The sequence below is a fragment of the Echeneis naucrates genome, chromosome 16, assembly GCF_900963305.1.
Source record: "Echeneis naucrates chromosome 16, fEcheNa1.1, whole genome shotgun sequence".
NCBI lineage: Eukaryota > Metazoa > Chordata > Actinopteri > Carangiformes > Echeneidae > Echeneis > Echeneis naucrates.
Genome location: NC_042526.1, coordinates 16803621 through 16825042, shown reverse-complemented (window position 1 = coordinate 16825042; position 21422 = coordinate 16803621). Strand labels below are relative to the sequence as shown.

The 21422-nt window shown below is 40.9% G+C and overlaps 1 protein-coding gene across 1 annotated transcript; it reads right to left on the bottom strand.

Moving 5' to 3' along the window:
• Positions 1-1043: 1043 nt before the first annotated feature.
• Positions 1044-21001, bottom strand: LOC115056385 (calcium-independent phospholipase A2-gamma-like). The gene is made up of 10 exons (XM_029522769.1): positions 20877-21001; positions 19367-20649; positions 18133-18282; positions 16905-17056; positions 16525-16619; positions 15462-15633; positions 14881-14938; positions 14433-14627; positions 5621-5816; positions 1044-3018 (listed from the first exon to the last, which is right to left on the bottom strand). Exons 2-10 carry the CDS (start codon positions 20594-20596, stop codon positions 2741-2743), a joined length of 2526 nt encoding a protein of 841 aa, XP_029378629.1. The 5' UTR covers positions 20597-20649; positions 20877-21001; the 3' UTR covers positions 1044-2740.
• Positions 21002-21422: the final 421 nt, after the last annotated feature.

The window sequence follows — 21422 nt, the reverse complement described above, 5'->3', positions numbered from 1 at the left end:
TGATGCTCTTAAAACACTTGAAAGCTTTTTGTCAAGTCATCATAATGAGCCCAGGAACAGCCCAGCGTCCGGCACTCAGGGTTAGACCACATTCAACCAGTGATCACAGGATCTACAAGATCTGGTCAGGTCGGTTCAAAATCAAATGGATCAAAAATTATGCCTTGTATTGTAACATGGGTCATTGGTGGACTGAGTGAAAAACAGCCTACAGAAATCTGTCTTCTCATTAAATGTGATGTTAGATAAGAATGACTCTTCAGTGGGACCCCTCTGTTACCGTATATTTATTATGTCTGTGTTGACGTGCCAAATAATCCAAACTAAGGGACATTTTTTTCCTTTCTTCTGTCCTCATTTTACTGTTTCTTTGCTCCTGTCAGTGTACCACAGGACAAAGTGGCAATCGTGTAATCAAAGCTTGATAATAAATGATAATCAAACCTCCTCATCAAGCAATGACAGGTTTTTTTTAGTTGTCTTACTTTTGTAATTGTGCGGCCATCTCCATTTTCATGCGTGTAAGCAGCTGGTAGAGAGCTGTGTCAGAGCAAGGTGTTTACGCTTGAGGGAAATGTGATCCATCACTGGCCGGGGCTGTTTCCCAGGTGCCTGAGCACAGCCTTGCACAGGCATCTCAACTCACCTTCCTCTCTCTTTATGACTGACTGCTCACGGGTGAGCCTTAAAATTACCCTGCTCGGAAAAACACAACCCTACCACAACACAGTGAGAGTAAACAAAAAAAAAAAATCCCAAAACATTTGTGTTTGAAGGGAAAGAGACTGGCTGCTCTAGACGTGCCTGCAGTTGTGATTTTCTACATCAGAATTTGTCAGTACTCAAGTCTTGATCTTTGGAAATTGAGGTGAGGGTGGATATCAGCCCAGATCTCTGTTGGAATAATAATAATGTAGTTATGTAGTCTACCAACTTAATATCTGTCTGTCTTTTCTCCTTGAGATGATTCACAGCTGCTTTCCTGAGATCACAATCAGCTAATCTACATATAATTAGGAGCCAAGATGCTGTGAGGTTTGGTGATGAGTTTTTAATTACATACACTTTCAAACAGTCTTAATACATGACCAACAGGAGAACAGTGGAATCATATAAATCTGGCTAATATCTGCGTCCATTTTACCCCAAGTCCTCTGGGACCAGTTATACAGTACTTGACCATAGAAACAAACATTTGCAGTGCTTTTTAAAGCACAAACATTGCAAACACAGGATCATTTTCAACGATGAGAAATCAATAAGCAGCAGCATCTTTCAGCTTAAACCTGAATGATTTCAACAAATGTTACAGGAAAGTATAGTGGAAAGTGAAAAACAGCACTTCAGGGCAGAAAGGGTAAAAGAGGCTTTTGAAAAGTGGCATCAAAGGGAAAGAGCCGGAGACAACAGAAAATGTGGATAGCCTGTGGGGAATCCATAAAACCAAACAATCAAGCACTAGATGATAAAAGCATTTGAAACAGCTGAACTAAAATACTTTGCGGCTAAAGTAATACATAAAAGTACACCCCTATGGTATGGAACCCCATATTTATTAAAAATTATAATGTGTATATATATATATATATATATACAGGCTTTGTATTAGAAGTAAATATGCAGTTTACACTCATCAAGATGTCAGGTTTCTGTGGAAAATCTGAATATAACATGCATGTATTACAGTAACGCTTGAAGTGCCCCTGATGTGCCAATGTTACTATTATTATTATTATTATTATTATTATTGTTTACAATTACATAGCTTACTAGTCACTGCATTGTTAAATATGCAAATTTTAGTTATTATGACCAAAAAATACCTGATTGACCTTGATTATACTGTTTAGAAAAAAAAATTTCCTGTCTTTTCTTCATATAGTACATGTTACAATGTTATATGTTGGCAGCTCAATTTAACAAATACCTAAATATTTTCAACAACAGGTATTACTCATCCATATTTTTTCCTGTACACACAGTGGTTCATGAGGATATATTGGTTGTCTTAACTAGTTTTTCTACGTGACAGCTGATAGGTTCGTAAGTGCTCATTTTGAAAAAAATGTAAATAAACATCTCTTCTGTTTTTTTTAAGTATTTGTTTGACATATTAGGAAATGCATTTTCCCTAATCATGCTGCTATAGCTCTTGCTATATGTTAGATGAGAGGACTGACATTGGTTTCGCTTCAGGGAAAAAAGCTTGTTACGTTTGGACAGAGGCAGCAAGCTGTTTCTCCTTGTTTCGAGTATCTGTGCTAAGCTGATCTAATAGGCTAGTGATGACACCTTCCTACTCACTGTACAGACCTGAATGTGGTATTGTTCTTATCATCAAACTCTTGGCAAAGAAGTGGACAAGTTCATTGCCCCTAACTGTCAAACTGTTCCTTTAATCACATATGATGTATTTGCTTGCATGGCTGAAAGTGTGTCCCTCAGGGAGTTCTTGTTTCCACATGCTATTTGACACATCTTTGAAACAGTGCTAGGTTAGGAGCTGCCAACCACAGTGGCAAACAGATGCTTTTTCACTGCCAAACATATTAACACTAAAAATACACTCAAAGTCTGAAGTGTGAGTGAAGGGTGAGTTGGATATATGACCTATTTGTGCATTTACACTATATTCTTCAAAGCTAAATTTCAAGAGGTCAACAGATGACATTTTCTAGGTGATTTGGGGATAAATAAGAATTTGGGTTTCCTTGTAAGGTAAAGGAGATTCGTGTTGGCTCTACAGCTTAGAGGAGTAAAAGGACAGACCACTATACATGTCAGCCCGCAGTTTGGCCCACTCTGCCATCCTCTGGACAGAGCTTTTCTCCTGGGTGAGGATGCGGGTGACTTTCTTCAGCTTCTCCTCATTCCTGTCCAGGTAGCGGATGCCCTCGGCTTGCAGCTGGTTGAGCTTCTCGTGTCGGTTTTCATCCATGGAGATGTCCTCACTGATGTAGGGGTTGAAGCGAAAATATGTATTTGGAGGGAGGAAGGCGTCCAGCATGGCGTGAACCTCTGTAGGGGGCAAGGGAGCTGAGCGTGAGGCCACAGATGACACAAAATCATAAACTGAAAATAAACTTGTGAAACTGTACAGACATTTAAGCAGTGTGTTAAGGGCATGTGTTTCAGAGAACGCGCCTCAGGCTGAATGTATTGGGTAACACCGATTGAAAACAGCTGGCCTGTCTCACGGCTGTTTTCATTTGCTTTGCCTGAGAGATTTTAAAATCAACAATGTACACATGCAAACAAACAGGCAGCTGGTAACAATAATGGGTTGAACATTGGGAAATTGGATTTTTTTTTTCTGTACATGTTCCTACAATAGCTCAACAGAGCAAACACTGGCCCAAAAAAAAAAAAAAAAAAAAGACTGTCAAATCTCTTGTTGAGGTTGTCGAACAAAGGCGATGAGGAATTCATCTAACAGTTATCTGCTGTGATTTAAGCTCCAAGCTTCAGGTCGAGGGGGGCAGGACCTACGATATTTGCTCTTTTTTTTTATATGTAATGTGATGAAGATGCAACAATCTAAATCTGTATACACAAATAAGCAATCTGCTGAGATGAGACAATAGTTAATTCTAGCTATTAAATATGTTTTTCTATCCAATTTGAATTTACTCTGTTTCCAACATTTAATGGTCACATGTAGACAGTGCAGTCAAAGAGATTACATTAGAGGATTATTAAGGGAGTGTCTTTGTTGCACATGTACATGACTTCAGCAACATGAGAAGTACACAAGAGATCAAAAACAAGATTTTCAGGAGGTGTTAAGATATGCTTGAACTGGAGTCCTGGTTCAGAATTAGCTGCTACCTCGAGTGCAACTATTCCAGAGACAAATAAACCCGCAAACTAAACAGTGTGTTCACATGTACAGATATAATGTATATATGAATATGTATTTCTGAGGCTGTGTGAGTTGAGCATGTACATTGAATAGCCTGGCTTTTGAATGCTGGGTAGTTGTAGACTGTGGCAATCAGCTTTTCTGCCATTTTGTTCAAAGTTAAGAAGGGTTCCTTTGTGCAGCGGGGCGGGGTAACAAAAACAACTCCAGAATCAAAGTAATTGCAATCGGCTGTCGTTTGACTGTCATTTGCACTGCTTCTCAACTGTCCCCTGTGGAGGAGCTGGGCTCCTTTTGATTCCTTTCAGCCTAATTGGGGGCCAAGGACTCCAAAGACAGGTCTCATTCACAATAAAAGGCAGCTGCTGCTGTCCACGCTTTCTGAATCCAATGCACCACTGCATGTAAGAAAATTGCATTAAGTCTCACTTTCTTTGCCTGTAGGTGCGGATGTAGTTTAAACTGGTGCTGCCATGACTTTCCTCCTCTACAGGTGATGGTCAGACCACTGAACAAACCCAAACAGCTCTATTTCATCTTTGGTTTAGTTAGATTAGTTAGATGTGCAGTTAGATTGTGAGCAGTATTTCTTGCTTGTTCCATTAGAAGCTTTGTTTGCATCTAAATTATTAGATTGGTCTTATATATCCACAACAACAAACAAGCTACTGATAGGCCTAAAACACAGTCGGAGGCTGGGACAGGAAGGCTGCTTTTGAAAAAGAGAAAATTTGGGATAAACATTCCTGCTAATCTGCTGTCTCTAAATAATAAAGCCCGTTTGAATGCTGGGGAGAGCTTAATCCCATACAGGAGGAGCAACTGCAGAGAAGCATCTAGGTCACATATTGCACCACAGCAGCAGCAACAGGGAGGGGACTGAGCCAAATTTAGGCACAGTTGAGGTGGCCATGTCCAGAGGTGATAAAGAAACAGAAGAGGCTGCCACCACAGTGGACACAAGGGGACACATCCAAAGTGAATGCAACCTGCAGTACAGTCATCCCTATGTATACAGTGTGGCTTGTCACCTTTGTTGGTCATGTGATTTTGAAACCATTTCCCCATGTGTAATCAACTGTGTTTAAACACTGTGCTGGTGAACTTGTGATTCTTTGAAAGGTGAACTCCAAAATTGTCCATGTCTTCTGAACTTAAATATAGTTGTTTCTTCGCAGGCGTGTTTATAACTGGAATTAAAAGGGCACTCCAGGACTGCTGAAGGACTCAAAAGGCGCAATGCCTCTGTAAAATGTCAAAACGCGTGCAGGGATTGAGACATGCTGAATTTGGACCCTGAGTCAAGCTGTTCCAAACATTAATGGATCTTACAACTATGAATGCAGCCAATAGCAGTCTGACTGCCTGACCTTTCAAACTCTGTGATTCCAGATGGTAATGCAGGCTTTCTATCATTTGCAGTCTTCAAGCACAGGCCAAGATAACTTTGATGTGATATTGCAGGTTACTCACAAATGTTATAAAGCTCTCTTCAAAACCAGAGGCCTTTATACAAATGTTCTCACAGGCTGGTTTATACTCCATGTGACAGTTAATATGTAATACGCTAATATGTAAAATCAGGAGCGCCCCTTTTGATTGGGTTTTTCTCAAGCTGTTTTTCATTATTTTTGTATATCCACCGTAGAGTTAAACTAGACTAGACCTTGTAATTTTTCAAAAGATATGATCAATGTTTTGAAAAGGCAGAGAACGGAGATAGAATTAGGTCTAATTGAGATGGATGTTTACACTTACCCTCTGTGTTTGTGGCGCTACTAATGACATTGGTGAGTTTGGTTTTGAGGCTTGTGTAGGTGGTACTGTTCTTGCCAGGGTTTTCAAGACGCCCAGTGCCGAGGGAGACCACACACTCCAAGGGCGTGTTGGGCCACAAACACTTACACTCATGGATAGCCAGTGCTGTGGGGTTGTTAATTAGCAGGCCTCCATCCTGTGCACAAAACAGAAGAAGGGCCATGTTAGACACTCCACTTACAGGCTTTGAATGGCATTTGATGTCAAGTCGACAGTCTTGGCAAAACCAATTAATTGGCATTAAAATTCCAAAACCTTTCATGGATTTTAGTAGTCAATAGACATAATTTAAGAACATGTGATGAAACAAAAGGAACAGAACAATGTGCAGTTCCAGTACCTCTTGTAAGTCTACAAAGCCTAGAGCTAAATTGTTGTTGTGTTCCTTCTCTCATAGTTTCAGTTAGACTGGCTTTGATATCAAACAACCACCCAAGAGTGCTTTTGCTTTGGATCCATAGTCTACCCAAGGCAATGGGGGAGTAACTGGAAAGGCTGTGGGGATTGTTGAATAGGCATGAGACTGAGGGGCCATGGAGCTGCAGGCTGGCAGCAGGATCAAACACACAGGGGCTAGTCCTCATTAAAGAGGCCAGGCTGCGGGGTGGGAGCTTCAGGTCCCAAGGGGTCTAGTGACTCTTTGGGGAAAAGAGCGGTTGTTTATGTGACTTAGTGTGCGCGCTTGTTTGATGGAAAGCTTGCATTAAGTCAGTGCATATAATAATTCTTGTAGCATGTGTCATATGGATTCATACGCGCTGAGGATTGGGGGGGTTGGGGTAGTGGGGGCAGTGTAGTGTAATGACCACTCCATACAAATCTGTGAAAGCACACGGTATGCTGCAGAATATGAATGAAGCCTACAAAGGCAAAGGTCTGCTAATCATCAGGGGAGATGAACTGAAAAATTGTCATCAATCCAAAGACCAGGAAAATAAAATTGCCAGAGAAACCTACAGAGGTAGTTTGACTGAGGGCACTGGATCAAGAAAATAGCTCCAATGACAGAAGGCACTTTGTGAATTACTTGTAACCTGTAGAATAGTTCTGAGCAAAAAACTGAGTTACATTGTACAATACAGAAAATTCATGCAGAGAAATTATTCAGCATTAGATATTATTCATACATAATAACAATGCCAACATTATTATGTTCATCAGGTTTGACGTTTACCTCGTTCACCTTCTCAGTAAATATAATTGGAGCTGATGGAAATATTATTAGCTTCCAGAAATGCGGTCATTGACCAAAGCATTAGAATTGCTAAAAATAGTTAACTAATTAACAAAAGAAAATTAATCGGCAACTGTATTGAAAACCAACTCATTATTTTTTGCCCTCATTAAGAAAGAAAGCAACAGTTTCCTTGGTGTTCTCAATATTCTACATTTAACTACACATTTGTCACTTTGGAATTAAAATGTCTACCAAAGAGTAAATTTCAGTGTGAATGGAAATATAACTTTGTGTTTTGACTTTTTTCCGGTTCATTTAGTAGATATTAGGTATTAGTTTCTCTGAATTGATCAACCATCAGTGTCTCGGTAGGCCAATACAGTAGAACTGGGTCAGTGAATCAAACTACATCCTAAAACTGCCATCAATACCACTAGAACGGCTAACCATTAAGATTAAATGTGAAAATCTACAAACTCTTCAGTCTTTCTGTGAAACAAACTGTCTGATCGAAAAACCTCTCTGTAAAAAATATTTGTTATGATAATGTAATCTATGGATCATTTCATGTGTTATATTGGTCTATTAAAGAGAATGTTTTTGAGAGCCAGCCCCTGAGAGAGCACTCATCTCACTGACTGAGATGGATAAAGAGGGTTTCACTGTGCCACAAAGCATGTAAGAACTGCTGAGGTAGCCATTTGTCCACAATATGTCATTATGCGCCAGTAGGGTTTCTGGCAAACCAAAAAATGAATTACAGAAAAAGGAGACAATTCCTGATTTGGAGTTAGCCCTAATGGAGCCTTAGAGAGACTTGCACTGCAGAGAGCACCAGACGAACCCAGCTGGAAACAAAACAACGACGCAGTTCTCTTATCTCTCTCTCTGTGAGAGACTCCATTTTCTAAGCTCAGTGGAAATTATGGCAACAGTCTGGGTCTAGTTATGGGTTCTTTGTGCTGATAGCTGGGGGCAAGTTTCACAGGCACAGTGGCCGGCCTTGCACACAGAGCCAAAGCATGTAACATTAGAAGTCAATTGCACAATGCTCTTGTGAGTTGGGAGTTGAATGCTATAACTTGTCTCCATTTCAGTGCACCTGCTTGAGAGCAATTCACAGTGACTTGTGGTCATAGAGGAAAATCAGATTCCTGGCAGTGCGGGAGGTTTTTATAGTGCCACTGGAAGACTGGTAGGATCTCTTTGTGTGGTGCTCAGAGCTTTTCAAAGAATTGATTATTTTGAAGATTATTTGCATCCGTCGTCTTCTTCCACAGCTGTCAAGACCACACAAGCCTCCTCCACAGAGGAGCCATCATGCTGAAAATACAGTGAGAACAGTCTGGCAGATGCTGAAACTGTACTCTTGGAACCTGGGCTCTTTAAAGCTACTTTTCAGAGTTATCCATACTTGGTTCACTGCCACAATCTCACATAAGGGTTTCTTGAAGCCGGGGCATATTTGTATGAGGGTTTAAGTTAGAAACAATGATCTACTTAGGACTAACTGCAAAGAAGCTTTGCATACAAAACAGCCAAACCGAAGCTGCCTGTCAAACACTCAGTGTGATGCAAGGCAAAGGTCACTTCCATTTATAATGACTGAGAGCTGTAATGCTGCCTTTATTTACAAAGACTCAATCCAACTGTGAGAAAACATGCCATGTGTCAAAGTATAAATGTCCTCAGAGGGTATCACCCTGTCTGTCACGGCCACCTGACAAAAGTTTATCCCCAGAGTCTGAAAGGAAACTGAATTCTGAAATAGGTTTGAGCTTCTCTGACAGTGATTCTGGATTCAGAGGGAGCCAGTTTATTGATACTCCAGAGGATCAGTGCTCCTCTCGCCTCGCCTTTGCCCTTCAGGGTCTAATGACTGATTCACAAATCAGCGCGGTACTTTTCCTATGTGCCAACAAGGCAAGTTTTCAACTAATTAGGTTTCCTGCACCACTGGGAACATGCTTCAGTTTTTCAAGTGCCCAATTACACCAAAATATAGCTCAAAAAGAACAAGTTCTTACAGTGTATTTGAGATGATATGAGCCATGAGGAAAAAACAAAATGAAGACATGCATCATTTATAGATTTCTTGCATCGCTGTTTGAAATGTCTCCGCTGTCATTAACTTTGGGGAGCTTATCTTCATTGGGCTTGTTTAGGCTGTCCTAGAGAGGGAGTGCTGATGTGAATAGGAAAGAGGTGCTATCGCCAGGATCAGTAAAAGTCATTTCACGCCCCAGTGTATGTCAGCTCCCATTAACAGGGACAACAAACTTCATCCTCTTCATTCAGTTTCTGTGTCTCAGTATCACGCTCCCTCTCTCTCTAACCCCGTGGGGTAAGGCTTAGCACTGCCTTGTGCAAGGGTTGTTACCAGCAGCACCAATATAGAGAAAGGAGTCCTTGCTTCAATCTAACTGAGGTGAACCTTCAAGATATAGTACATCTGGTGTAGTTTTCACATCATAGTCTCAGTGAGCAGCTGCAGTCCTTCTTACTGGGCTGGACTATGGGGAGCAAAGCCCTGTCCTGATTTAATATGAGGCGGAGAGTCCCTTCTCTCAAATAATTCATTTGGTAAGCATTACATAAGTCAGACAGATCTGAATGTGCCAGCCACAATAGCCCCTCTGTTTTCCAGAAATGGTCATTCAACCAACAACACTGATAATTAAGCTGCTATAAAAAAAAAAACTCTTGTGTACTTTCGATACTTAGCATAAACCTTCACTGGGCAAAATCAATCGCCTAAATCAGATCCTATCCACTTAACAGCCGCAACTGTCACCAGGGAGGATAAGACAACGGTGATTGTGTAGTGAGTGTTTCTCTCAAGTGGCAGCCAGGTCAAATCAGAGGTCTTCATGCCGTATTATGTGATTACGTCGACCAGTTCTCTTCTTTGCCTTATTTTTTCTTTATAGGCCCCAAAGGTCACATTGAGGTTCAAGTCATCGTCTCGGGCTGTCAAGAGAAAAGGAGCCCATCTGCAACGATGGCCAACTTTGCCCCAGGCAAGGCAAAGCAATTGAGATCTACTGCATATAGTTACCTTTTCCCACGCATTTGGCGAATACATGACCACACATGCACAGCTAGTGTTGAAACAATGAATCATCTCTGTCGGCTGAAGCTATGCTGGTTAAACTGTGAAAATTTCTTGCAGTGCTATAAATGGATGCAGATCTCCCACACTCATATTTACTCAGTGTAGATTCCTTTGAGGCTTCATGTACATTATTTGACAACTTCATATTAGAAAAGATCATTTTGCCATTCTGTCCATCGTTGTAAGTAATCTACTGGACAACTGAAAACTAATTTCCCTGCTGTGCTATTCAGGAGAGGCTACTGAACACACAGTTGCATACCAATACATTGTAATGCAAGGTTTTAAAGTTGAGACTTCAAGAGATTTCATCTGGAGCCACTGCAGTGAGAGGCCTGCTAAGTGTGGCATACTGTGAGAGGGAGAGGAGTTTAGAGACAGGAAGAATCAGGAGGGCTTTCATACACCAGCCAGTCAACATGCACCGGCCTAATCCCCAAACAAGTGTGCCAGTGCAATCAAGTGTTAGTGCATGTCTGGAAACACATCTGTACAAAAGAAGACAAAAAAGAGCAGTCAATTGAGGAAACAAGAGGAAATGTGACAATGAGAGAAAGCATGTGTGTGTGTTTACACTCAGGGGACCAAAGATCCAGAGAGTGTCTCAGAGGAGGAAGCTTGTCTGCAGTAGGGCTCATAAGTCTGAGCTCCATCCTCCAACAGCCTCTAGGTTGAGCTGTCAGGGCTTAGCATAGGAGGAGAGAGTGGGGATGAGGATGAGGAAGTGGCTAAAAGTTAATATTTATCTTCCCTGTTGCTTCTCTGAATCCACCACCTCTCACCTCCTTACTGTGGTACTGAGCATGTAATTTAAGGCCTGTACCTTCACCTGCAGTAGTCTTTACAAGGGGAGAAAGGGATCCAAAAGGGTTATGACTTCTTGAACTGCACTTTTGGAATGGCATGGAGTTTGTCAGTCCCTGGGTCTTTTTCTCAAACAGTCTGAAACAAATCTGTAAAATTTAATGACTACTTGTCTTATTTCTGACTCATTTCCTCCGTCACCCATTAATGACAGAAACATATGGGATGGCTGACGACCTGTTTCTGGCTGTGGCAAGTCCTCTTGCTGACCATGATATGATGCCCTTTTGGGGTTCTCAAGCTGGCAAAGGGTGAGGGGGGGTGTCCTACTGATTCCATTTCTCCCATGAAGTGCTGGCAGAGATGGGCACAAAACATGCCACCATTCTTCCCCATCGCCTCAGGAGACGTCATGGCAACTAGGCAGAAAAAAAACTGGGCTCCCCTCACCATTCCACACATGCCCTGGCATCGTTATGAAACGTCTAAAGTCTCCATCTTCTGTGTTCTTTAGAAGGGAGATAACTGAGAAGTCTTTAATGTGGTACATGTGTCTCCTTCTCTCCCTTCATTTCCTCTATTTTTCGCTCTTTTCTCCTTGTCCCCCTTGCTAGGGCACCCCCTCCACGGCTGTGGGGACAAGTATAAGGCTTTGATAATAACATGGCTGATCTGCTTCAAAGGCCTTGCTCCAAGTTACAATTTCCCCAATGTGCCCAGTGTGAATCAGAAGTTTTGGCTCTGTCAGATATATTTCTGTTCAAGTCTGCAGAATCAAAGAAACATCAACCAACAATCACAACTTTCTTGAAACATTGCTTGAGAATTTGGGCATTCGTGCAACACATGGCGTGGCAACTCTCTTGCGCACACCGTACAAAAGGGTAATTGTTTGGATCCTGAATGAAGTGGAAAACTCTGTGGGTGTTTGTGGAAAGAGCAAGATGACTCTCTCTCTAGGGAATCCTGACATCAGTCAGGCAGCATGTTATGCTCATGACCAGTTTCAAATAAAGTCATCAGACTGGGTGGCACTCTGAATGTGGCCAGAGGTTCACAGGGAAAGTAATGTGGTTGGAAGCTACACAAAGCTGTATCTAAAAAAAAATAAAAAATCATTATAAATTTTACTTTATGTACTATTTCATTTTGTCTTCTTTCTTAAAATGCACAAACTCAGTTGGTCTGCTCTTCATTAGTTTAAGTTGGTTATCAAATTAGAGTTTGCTTTGTCAGAAAAATTAAGCAAATGAAACAAGCTTTAGATTTTGAAATCAGCATTTGATCATAAATGATATTTGCAAGTATCGGTAGCTCTTAGCAGATTGCTAATAAAGGCATAGTTCATGCTTTGCAAATTTTTGCAGTTTGTCTGATTGCTTAGCTTTTATAAAATGTTTGATGAGTCATTCAGTCAAGATGTTTGATATACTTGAGTAAGACAACACTGAGGGAGTTCATGACTTAAACACATAAATGTTTTCCCTGTATGCACATAAAAGTTGCCTTCTGACTCTGAATGCATATATTATTATGAAATATCCCCCCCAGAAATATTCTAAAATGTACACAATACACCTTGATAGTTCACATATTGCTCAGATGTTCAAAAGAAAACTGAGTATTATTTGGAAATGTGAAGGAAAATATGGCCAAAAGGAGTTTCCTCTCACGTTGAAATCACAGGTAAAAAAATCCCCCACAATAAAAAGGTAGAAAGTGAGACAATTGAGCTAAAGCTTGAACTACACAAGTAATGATAGTTGAGGCTCAAGCACAACGTTAAAATACACTCAAAGTATTTTTACCCTGAAAAGAAGATAAGGTGTGGAAGTACAAGTCACAATTGCATATAATACTGTATCTTTCTTTGAAAGAAGAGACATTCAAATCAAATTTCCTGCCAAATGTATTAAATATATTAAAATACTCATGGTGTCTTATCTTCTCACAGTTTGACTTTTCAAGCTGGCTGCTGCGTAACAGCAATTGGAAGAGCAGTTCCATAATAAGATCGTCTGTCTTTTCCTTTCCAACGAGGCAGGTACAGCAGTCAAACAGTAGCGTGTGATGAGGGAAGCACTGCATTGGAGTAATTTATGCAGCTCAGAGTAGGATGAGACCTGCTAGACGCCAAGCTGGGGAAATCTCCCACCACAGGTGGGTTTTCATCAGCCAGTCTCTTTCATTTTCTCTTCCTGCATTTCCCCATTTACCTACACAACTAACACAGCTTCCAATTAACAGTGTGGGAGCTTGTCAACTTGGGATATTGCCTTTGATGCCAACACATGCTCGTTTACATGTATGTGCCAAACTGGTCTACGTTGAGTTCATCAGTCTCTACGCCACATCTGTGTTTTGAATGTCAAGTCAAGGAGATGTTGACATCTGGATGCACCGCATCAAAAGCGGACTATGCCAACAGATACTCAATAGGACATAATAACTTGATGTGTACACATCAACATCGGAATCAGAATCTCAATCAGAATCACCTTTAATGGCCAAGTCTGGGCACACAAACAAGGAATTTGACCCCAGTTCACTATGCAAGCATTTTTAGACTGGAAATAAATACACACAATATGTAAAGAAGATGGAAGTAAAAATATAAATATATAAAAGCCAAAATATAATAAAAGAGGGACAACAGAGTAACTGAAGGATAAAATATAAAAGATATGATCTAAAATAAATTACCTTAAATATGAATTCACAGAAAAAAAAATACTGCTGATGTGCAAATAACCTGAGATTTAAATTAAATAAACTGTGTTATTTACAGTCCTGTACTTGAGTGCTCTGACTGGAGTGTTCATTAGAGTAACATTATGTTATCATGAGCACTTTGAAGATGTTTTTTAAAGCTCTTTGCAAGTACTGCTTGAGGTAAAGAAGTTGCTTGTTTCGGAAGACTGAACAATGGCTCTTAACCCTAATCCTACTCATATGGTTCGTTATCTCCTCTGACTAAGTTCTTACTTAAAATGGTAAAGGGAGGCTATATGTATTGATTGGTAAAAAGGTAGAGTGGACTGGTGGTTTGTTATGTTACTGTTAATGCATATGTATTTAGTGAAGATGGATGTGAGTGTCTCAGTCAGACTCTAGCCCTCATTCTCCTGTCAAAATGTAACTGACTGGAAACAAACACTGACTGGCAGGAGGGAAATGGAGACCCCCCCACAGGATTCTTCTCATTAGGCATCTCAAAATCCTTTAGACTCTCCACCATCAACACAGACTATGCAGCATTTAAATCTGTCAGACACCAATAATAAGACTTGCAAAACTCAGAGAATTGCAGACGTTTATGAATCGACCAGTCCAAACTGCACACACTGACGTAAAAGAATGACATGTTTTTGAGAATTTACTGATGCACTGCAGGAAAACGGCTCACAATGGAAATGATAAAGGAATTTCAGCTTATGCAACAGCTGTGTTAATGAGGAAAATCCTCCTTAAAAGCACCAGCTCAAACTCTTGATGTAGAATGTACATCTGCTACTGTGGCTAACATAATTTGACCTTTTCTGAAACAAATTCTGACAGGAGATGTATGAGATTTAAACAGTATAATTTCATATCAACCTGATCATGATCAAATCCACCCCAAATGCTATCATCTTATCACTCTGAGCGAGACTGACCTGGTGGAGATCGCTCCCCAAGGTGAACTCTTGGAAATACCCAGGGGCTGCAGACGTGGCTCGGATGGCCTGCCAGAGTCTGTGCTGGCAGCCCCCCAGGTAGTGTGAGCGTACCCCTGGAATCAGGTTGTAGTTCCTGAACACATAAGCTTTCAGACCAGGGCCCCGGTTCACAATAGTGCTCACCGCCGCCACCTATAGGTAAAGACCATGACACAAAGTCCAAGAATATTTTTTGGCATGAAACAGCATTTTACATCCAACAGGCATATATCTAATCTCTGTCTGGCAGCGTAAGAAATAGTTGATTTTCGTTTTCCTTGTCTTACAAATCTGAGATCAATGAAGCAGTTTTCTGTGTAATAACCTAATAAATACAAAGGCATGCTGGTCAAAGACAGAGAAGAAGATAGTGGAGAAATGACTCAGACAATTTTCAACAGTTCACCTTGGGGCATTCAGGGTTTCTTGAAGTCTCCACCAGGAGGTGAGAGCCCATTTTCTCTCTGTGGGAAGGAAGATAGGAAAATGTTATTTTCTAGCTTAGTACATCTTTAAAAGCACTATGAATTCTTACAGAAATCTTTCTGCAAAATTCACAAAATCACCCTGCATGTTAGTTAATGAAATTGGAATGATTTTGCATTGAGTTTGATTATTTCAAGAGACTATTCTATTGACCTAAAGGGTTTCAGCTCATTTATAACAATGTCTATAAATGAGCGTTGAGCATATTTAAGCTCAGAGGAGGTTTGTTCTTTTCAAAATGTTACAACTCCAGTTTACAGTCATTTTCATATGTTATAATAATCACCTTAAAATGAATGTGTAATTTGACATCACCATGTTTGGTTTCATACTCTAGTAAAGACACAAAAATATTGGCTTGTACCTTCATAGAAGAATACAGCTACTCAAGAACATCAGGTATTATGGGTTACCATGTCACCATTGAAACATTTTACCTTTACTCTAATAGCTTTAAGCACTATTTTTGACTTTGTCACCAACAATAAAAATAGTACTGACTTAAGAATGGTCTCCCAGGCTTCACTGTCATAGAAAGCATGGCTCCAGCCCATCTTAACGGTACCAACAATGACGTTCTGCTTGAATATATCTGAGCCCAACTTCCGGTAAATATCATCACACTCGTTCAGTGGGATCTGGAACACACCTAACATGAACCCGAGGATAGCACCTAGCAAGAAAAAACAACACAAAATCATTCATACATTTTTTTAAACATGGGCTTCAATTACTCCGGAACCTGAATGTACATGGTAACCCTGGTAACCCTGGTAACAAATGGTGAAGAAATGGTGAAAAACTAATTGCTTAAAAGATTACCATCCTTATCCTGAGATAAGACATTCATATGTGCTTTGCATGGAATTAAGATCACTGTAACACTGTTGGCAAAGACTCCCCAACTACCTTCTCTCAATGATCAAGAATTGTTGACAAGACACAACAGTGCCGTGAGGAGAGAATTGGGGTGTACCTGAATAATGTGGATGATCAAAGCATCCAGATGTGGCCCAGATGGGTTTTATGTCTGAACATAATTTGATCTGGCAATGTCATTACATTATGCTTTGAGGCATTCACTAAATCTGAAAATGAAGCACCTCCAAATGGTGAAGATTAAGACTGAGACAACTGGAAGAAAGCGCAAACATAAACTTCTGCTGCTGATTAACGTGTATTTTGAGCTGCAAATAAAATGCAGTTTTTCAATCTGCTGTGACAAGGAAACACAAAATTGGCACATGGATAGCACAATGGTCCACAGCTCCACCTTGAGGTTACTTTACTTAGAAGGAAAAAATGTATTTGTTGACAATTACTGAGACTAAAAGGAAAAAAATCTTAATATTGTATCTTTATAAATTATATAACAATTAATAGCACCTTTACCATGACCTAAACTGATTTGTTAGCTGCTTTTTTAGTAAGCCATTCAAATTGAGGTTGAAAGAAAAGCAGAGCAAGAAATGGGTCATGATGTGATCAGTGCTGCCAGTCTACTCTGATAATCCATACACATGCAGGCGCACAGATACAGAAATAGGGCAGGAGGACAACATACCTGTGCTGACACCACAAATATAATCAAACAGCTTGTAAATGGGTTTGCCAGTCAGGACTTCCAGCTTTTGTAAAGTCTTAAGTGCAAGAAGTCCCCTGAAAACACAAAGTCAAACATATATATACACATACACACAGACATAAGATGAAAGCCTCTGCAAACATACTGGCTACACAGAGTGGGTGCACATCAATTTTAAACTATATGAATAAAGACAAATTCTCAACATGGAATTTACTTCACTTACTGAAAGTGCAAATACAACCAGTGAATTTATTGCCATATTGGCTGCAGGAAACCCTATTTTTTCCACTTGAGTGGAAGCGACTTGATATTTGCGAATTGCATAGTAAAGAAGTCAAAGAAGAATTAAGCTGTACCTTAAACCTCCTCCATCTATGGAAAGGATCCGTATGCCACGGCCTTTAACAGGTTTATGGTAGCCCACCAGAGCAAGGGCTTCTCTAACTGCTGCCCTCAGGCCTGGGTCATTCGCCTGCTTCAGTCGCAGGAGGCAAGGGATAACCTTCTCCTGAGGAACACATAAACATACCATCAGAGTCAGATAGGTATATAAAGAACACTGTTAATCCATTGCGATGAGGTCGAAGCAGAAGTGGCCTAACAAATTTACTTGTTGATTGGGCTAGATTAACTAAATCATGTAATGTTAGCACTTCCCAAGTAGAAAACAATATGTTTTATATGCAGTTATATTAACATCATTCATCTTTCTTTTCAGGTGGACAAGGAAGGACACAAACAGACAATGAGCTCTGAATAAGAGGACAATCCCACTGCCTCTGGGTGGACAATGGAGAGTCTACTGTTTGGCAAGTCATCCTGTAATCAGACTGACTGGCTAACAGATCAGTTGTGGGATGCTGGTACCATTTGAAAAGGTCACAGTTAATAGACCAGTGCACCAGAATAACAGTTACCTTATGCACTTACCATTTACATTCTGTCATTTCTTAATAAAACCAGTGGACGAGCTTCCCACTCTCCTGAGGACTGAATTATTTGAATTGGAGGTTAAAGGGAAGAGGCAAGAACTAAATGGTGTGTCAATCTTTTTAATGACCTTTTTGACATATAACTCTTTTTATGTTTTCCTGAATGAGTGGAAGATCTCTTCTTCTGCATCAATGGAATGGGAAAAGAGAGCATTCTTTTTTGATGATCTGTTGGGAGGGGAAGCCCTCTATTCCTCTCCAATCATAATGCCATCCTAGATAAAGCTAGGTCATAAATAAATATAGCCATATGGAGTATGGATGTGGTTGCTCTGAACATAAAAGGAGAGTAGCCTGTAAGCAGTTGCCACAGCTGAAAAACTGACATTTTGCCTGGTGTGGGAAAATTTCTGAGCACAAACATTAGGCCATCATCTGCATTTTTTCACATTATACAGCCGTTTACCTATTCATGCCAGATATAAGATCATAATGTATGCACACAAAACTCCTGCTGTAAACTGTCTTTACAGCATGACCTAGTGGCAAACATAAAAGGGGAAGCTTCTGACATGCAAAGCAACATCAGACACTTTGCTGACAAAGTATCAAGATGCTTTCTGGGTAAAAACAATCTGTCCAAACGTCTCACCTTGACAGCAACACCGCGCGTCTCTGGAAACTCCAAGAGATGGTAACTGAGGTCCTCCACCCTATTGATGTAGACCCTTACATCTGAGGCCCTGTGCAGAGCCTGAACCAGAGCTCGAGTCCGATTGTCCACACTCACCCTGGCAATGATCTATAAGAAGAACAAAAGTTAGATCTAATTGTCTGGGAAGTTGTGTGGGGCAGTTAAAAATAACGACTAAAAAAATTATTTCCAAAATGACACAGTAATTTTTCAATTTCTTTCTTCTGAAGACATGCAGAGCAAACTAAAACATTTAATTGTGCACATCTAAATGTTGCACTAAGACACAAAGCATGGTATGTAATATTCTTTCTTTACTTCCTTATTAGGACTGTTGTGAGTTTGTTGTTTGCTTGTTTCCCTTAGTCCATGGGCCAGATAACACAATTTTAAGCACCCATTAAGGTGGAATGATCCATTCAATATTTTGATATAAAATATTACTATATAACTCATTCAATCTTAAAGTAATCTAGTAATGATGAATGATATTTGAGATCCCTTATGTGGGTGACTCTGTTTTAGCATAAGTGTCATAATTCAGTGTGGAGATGATAAAAGAAACAAAAGTGCTACTCGGCAGTTGTTATCATGCTGCCAGCAGACATAGTGTATGCCTGTTCTGTACCAGTAAGGGGTTTTTGTGACCTAGATGCTACACATGTCATGTCTGACCACTGGATTAAATGTAACAACAGCAGTGCATCATCATCTGTCCACTCACTGGTACTGTCGTCAACAGCTAATGGATGTAGGTCATGCAGGGTTTTCGCTATCTGCTAACTCACCTATTAGATCCTGTTTCAAAATACTCAACCCATCCTCTGCATAAACTGAACGCCAAGTGTGTTTGCACAGTATGGGTTGACCTACAAACTACATACCTTCTGTGTCCTCGTTCCCTATATCATCCAGTGGGTTATTTTTAAAAACAGATTCCCAGAACTTTCAGAGCACATCAGTACACTACACTATCGTTAGACATATAGAGTGGCAACCCCTGCCACAGTATAACAGATACTCAGAAACATCTGATGATCCATCATCTGTAGTTAGAGTCAGTGTTTGCACTACAAACAGTAAATGTTTACATAAAGTTTGAAACTGAACTTCATGGCACATAATTCTTAAATTAAAATCTATACAAATAAAGATTATTTATATAAATGAGAGTGCATCATTGCAGAATTACCTTTTCCCTTTGGAGTAGGAGTTTCTTTGCTTTCTCCTCTGCAGCCTTCTGCTCCTTACCAATTGTGGCCTCGACTTGTCTCACTGCCGCTTCTTCCAGCTTCTTCTCTTCCACTTTGGCAGACTTGGAATCCCCTGTCCTGAACTTGGGGACCAGTGGAGCAATGTAGCTCCCAACAAAGGCCTGCACAGTGGGAGTTGAGTAGGACAGGTAGCGTCCTAAACCCTTTTTAGAGGAAGAAGGTGTAACTGGGGCAGTAGAATCCCTTTTATCAGACACTGACTTGAGGTCATTAGTTTGTTTGTTGTTCTGAGAGGAAGCAGGAAAAGAGCCAACATTGTCCTCTCTCTTGTCCTGAGCCTTTGTACTGCTGCCAAAGTATGAGTTGATGTGATGGGCTAGGTAGTTGTAAGTCTCATCCAAACTGACTGAAAATGTGCTGGGATGGAAAAGTGCAGTGGTTTGTTTGTAAGTTGTGCTCTCTGTGTCGTTTGTGGACGATTTCAGCTCCTCTTCTGTCTTTTCACTACTGGATTTGACAGGAACAACACTCTTGAATCTTTTCTCCTTGAGTTCACGCACAGCCAGAACTGTGGCTGTGGCATTCGCTTGCAGAGACTCGTGAAACTGAGTTGAGGGAACTGCAGGGGCATCAAATGTACCAGCTGAACTAGGAACAGGAGGACTGGCAGTTGATGGGTTTATTGTAGGTGTGGGTGCAGTAGATGTAAACGGAGGAGCAGCAGGAGCAGTACCAGGGTTAGATGTGAGTGCACTATCCTCAACTTTTGGTGTTGACTCAACAGTGACCTCTGCCTTATTCAAACCTTTTAAAGCATTAGGTTTAAGCCTGGCAATTTTAGAGAGGAGTTCCATATGTGTCCCACTCACAGCTTTAGAAACTGTGTCCAGTGTGCTCCTGACCCGTGACATGTGTTGGCTCAGACCAGCAGACCAACGAGAGGCTGAAGCGTTCAAATACAGGCTGCTGGTGTGAAGTCCAAGCCTTTGTCTGACCTGGTTAGCTTTAGGGAGCCATCCCTTCCGACCCCTGCTCCTCGGGTGGTGGAGACAGCCAGCCTTGTAGCATCCAAACAGTTGTGCATGAACCCTAAAGTGAGAGGTCCCAGACAAGGGAAGTGATGCTGCCGCCTTGCGAGCATGTGTCTGTCCTAAGAGAAACGCTCTGCTTACTTTCCCCCATATATTTGGAGCCCATCTACGGTTCATTCTTTCAGTTCATGCCGAAAAATATTGGGTCTATGCTCCCCTTTTCCATTAGCCTGGTGATGGACGAACAAAAAAGTGATATTAACATGCAAGAAAGAAAACAGATGAGATGAAAACGAGACGTGAAAGGGTTCACCCCTCCTGACGTTTAAGATCTGTTTGGATCGGAGCAGCCTATCACACTTCTACGGCAGCACCGAGTCAGCTAGCTGCGACAACACGGTGCCGCAGCTAGCTGGCTCGCCAGCGTTCGCACAGGCCACAAGAAAACATAACAAACCTTGTCGGCCTTTTAAATGGCGTCGTTTCGTGAAAGCTAAGAACCGTGTAACTCTCTCAGCGAGTCGTAAAGTCCTCGAAGCTAAAAGGCATGTTTAAGAGAAGAGACAGTTTATTACCACAGTGACTGGACGACGTCAGTCAAAAGAAAAACAATGATCACGTGACCCTTGTTCTCGGCTATTGGCTGTACATCACTTGGCCCTTTCCAGGGAGCCTGTTGATTGGTCGGTGGAATTCTCACCACCGCAGCCCGGGTCAGCTTATTTTATCACCCGAGTTCACCGACTATACGGCGGCCGGGCGGGGTCGACGTTCAAAGGCAAACATTGATTCCCACGCTGGACTCAGAAATAAGCAAATAAAGCGCTATGAATCATCTGCATATATATAATCAACACCTCTCAATTTAAAATAATTTACTATTACAAGCTCCGTGAATGTGCCATTAATGTATTTATTTGATGGCACCAGTTTTAAAGATGTGAACCTAATAAATGCTGTGACACCTTCATCAACATGAGGGGTTACAATCGGTCATTAACGG

Bases quoted from the DNA above. Each gene is read 5' to 3' on its own strand.
- LOC115056385 (XM_029522769.1), bottom strand. From the start codon at position 20,596: ATGAACCGTAGATGGGCTCCAAATATATGGGGGAAAGTAAGCAGAGCG. The intron at 18,283-19,366 runs GTAATTCTGCAA...TTCTTCTTATAG, and splicing joins TCCTACTCCAAAGGGAAAAG to ATCATTGCCAGGGTGAGTGT. The intron at 5,817-14,432 runs GTCAGTCTCGCT...TTTTGTGCACAG, and splicing joins TGGGGAGCGATCTCCACCAG to GATGGAGGCCTGCTAATTAA.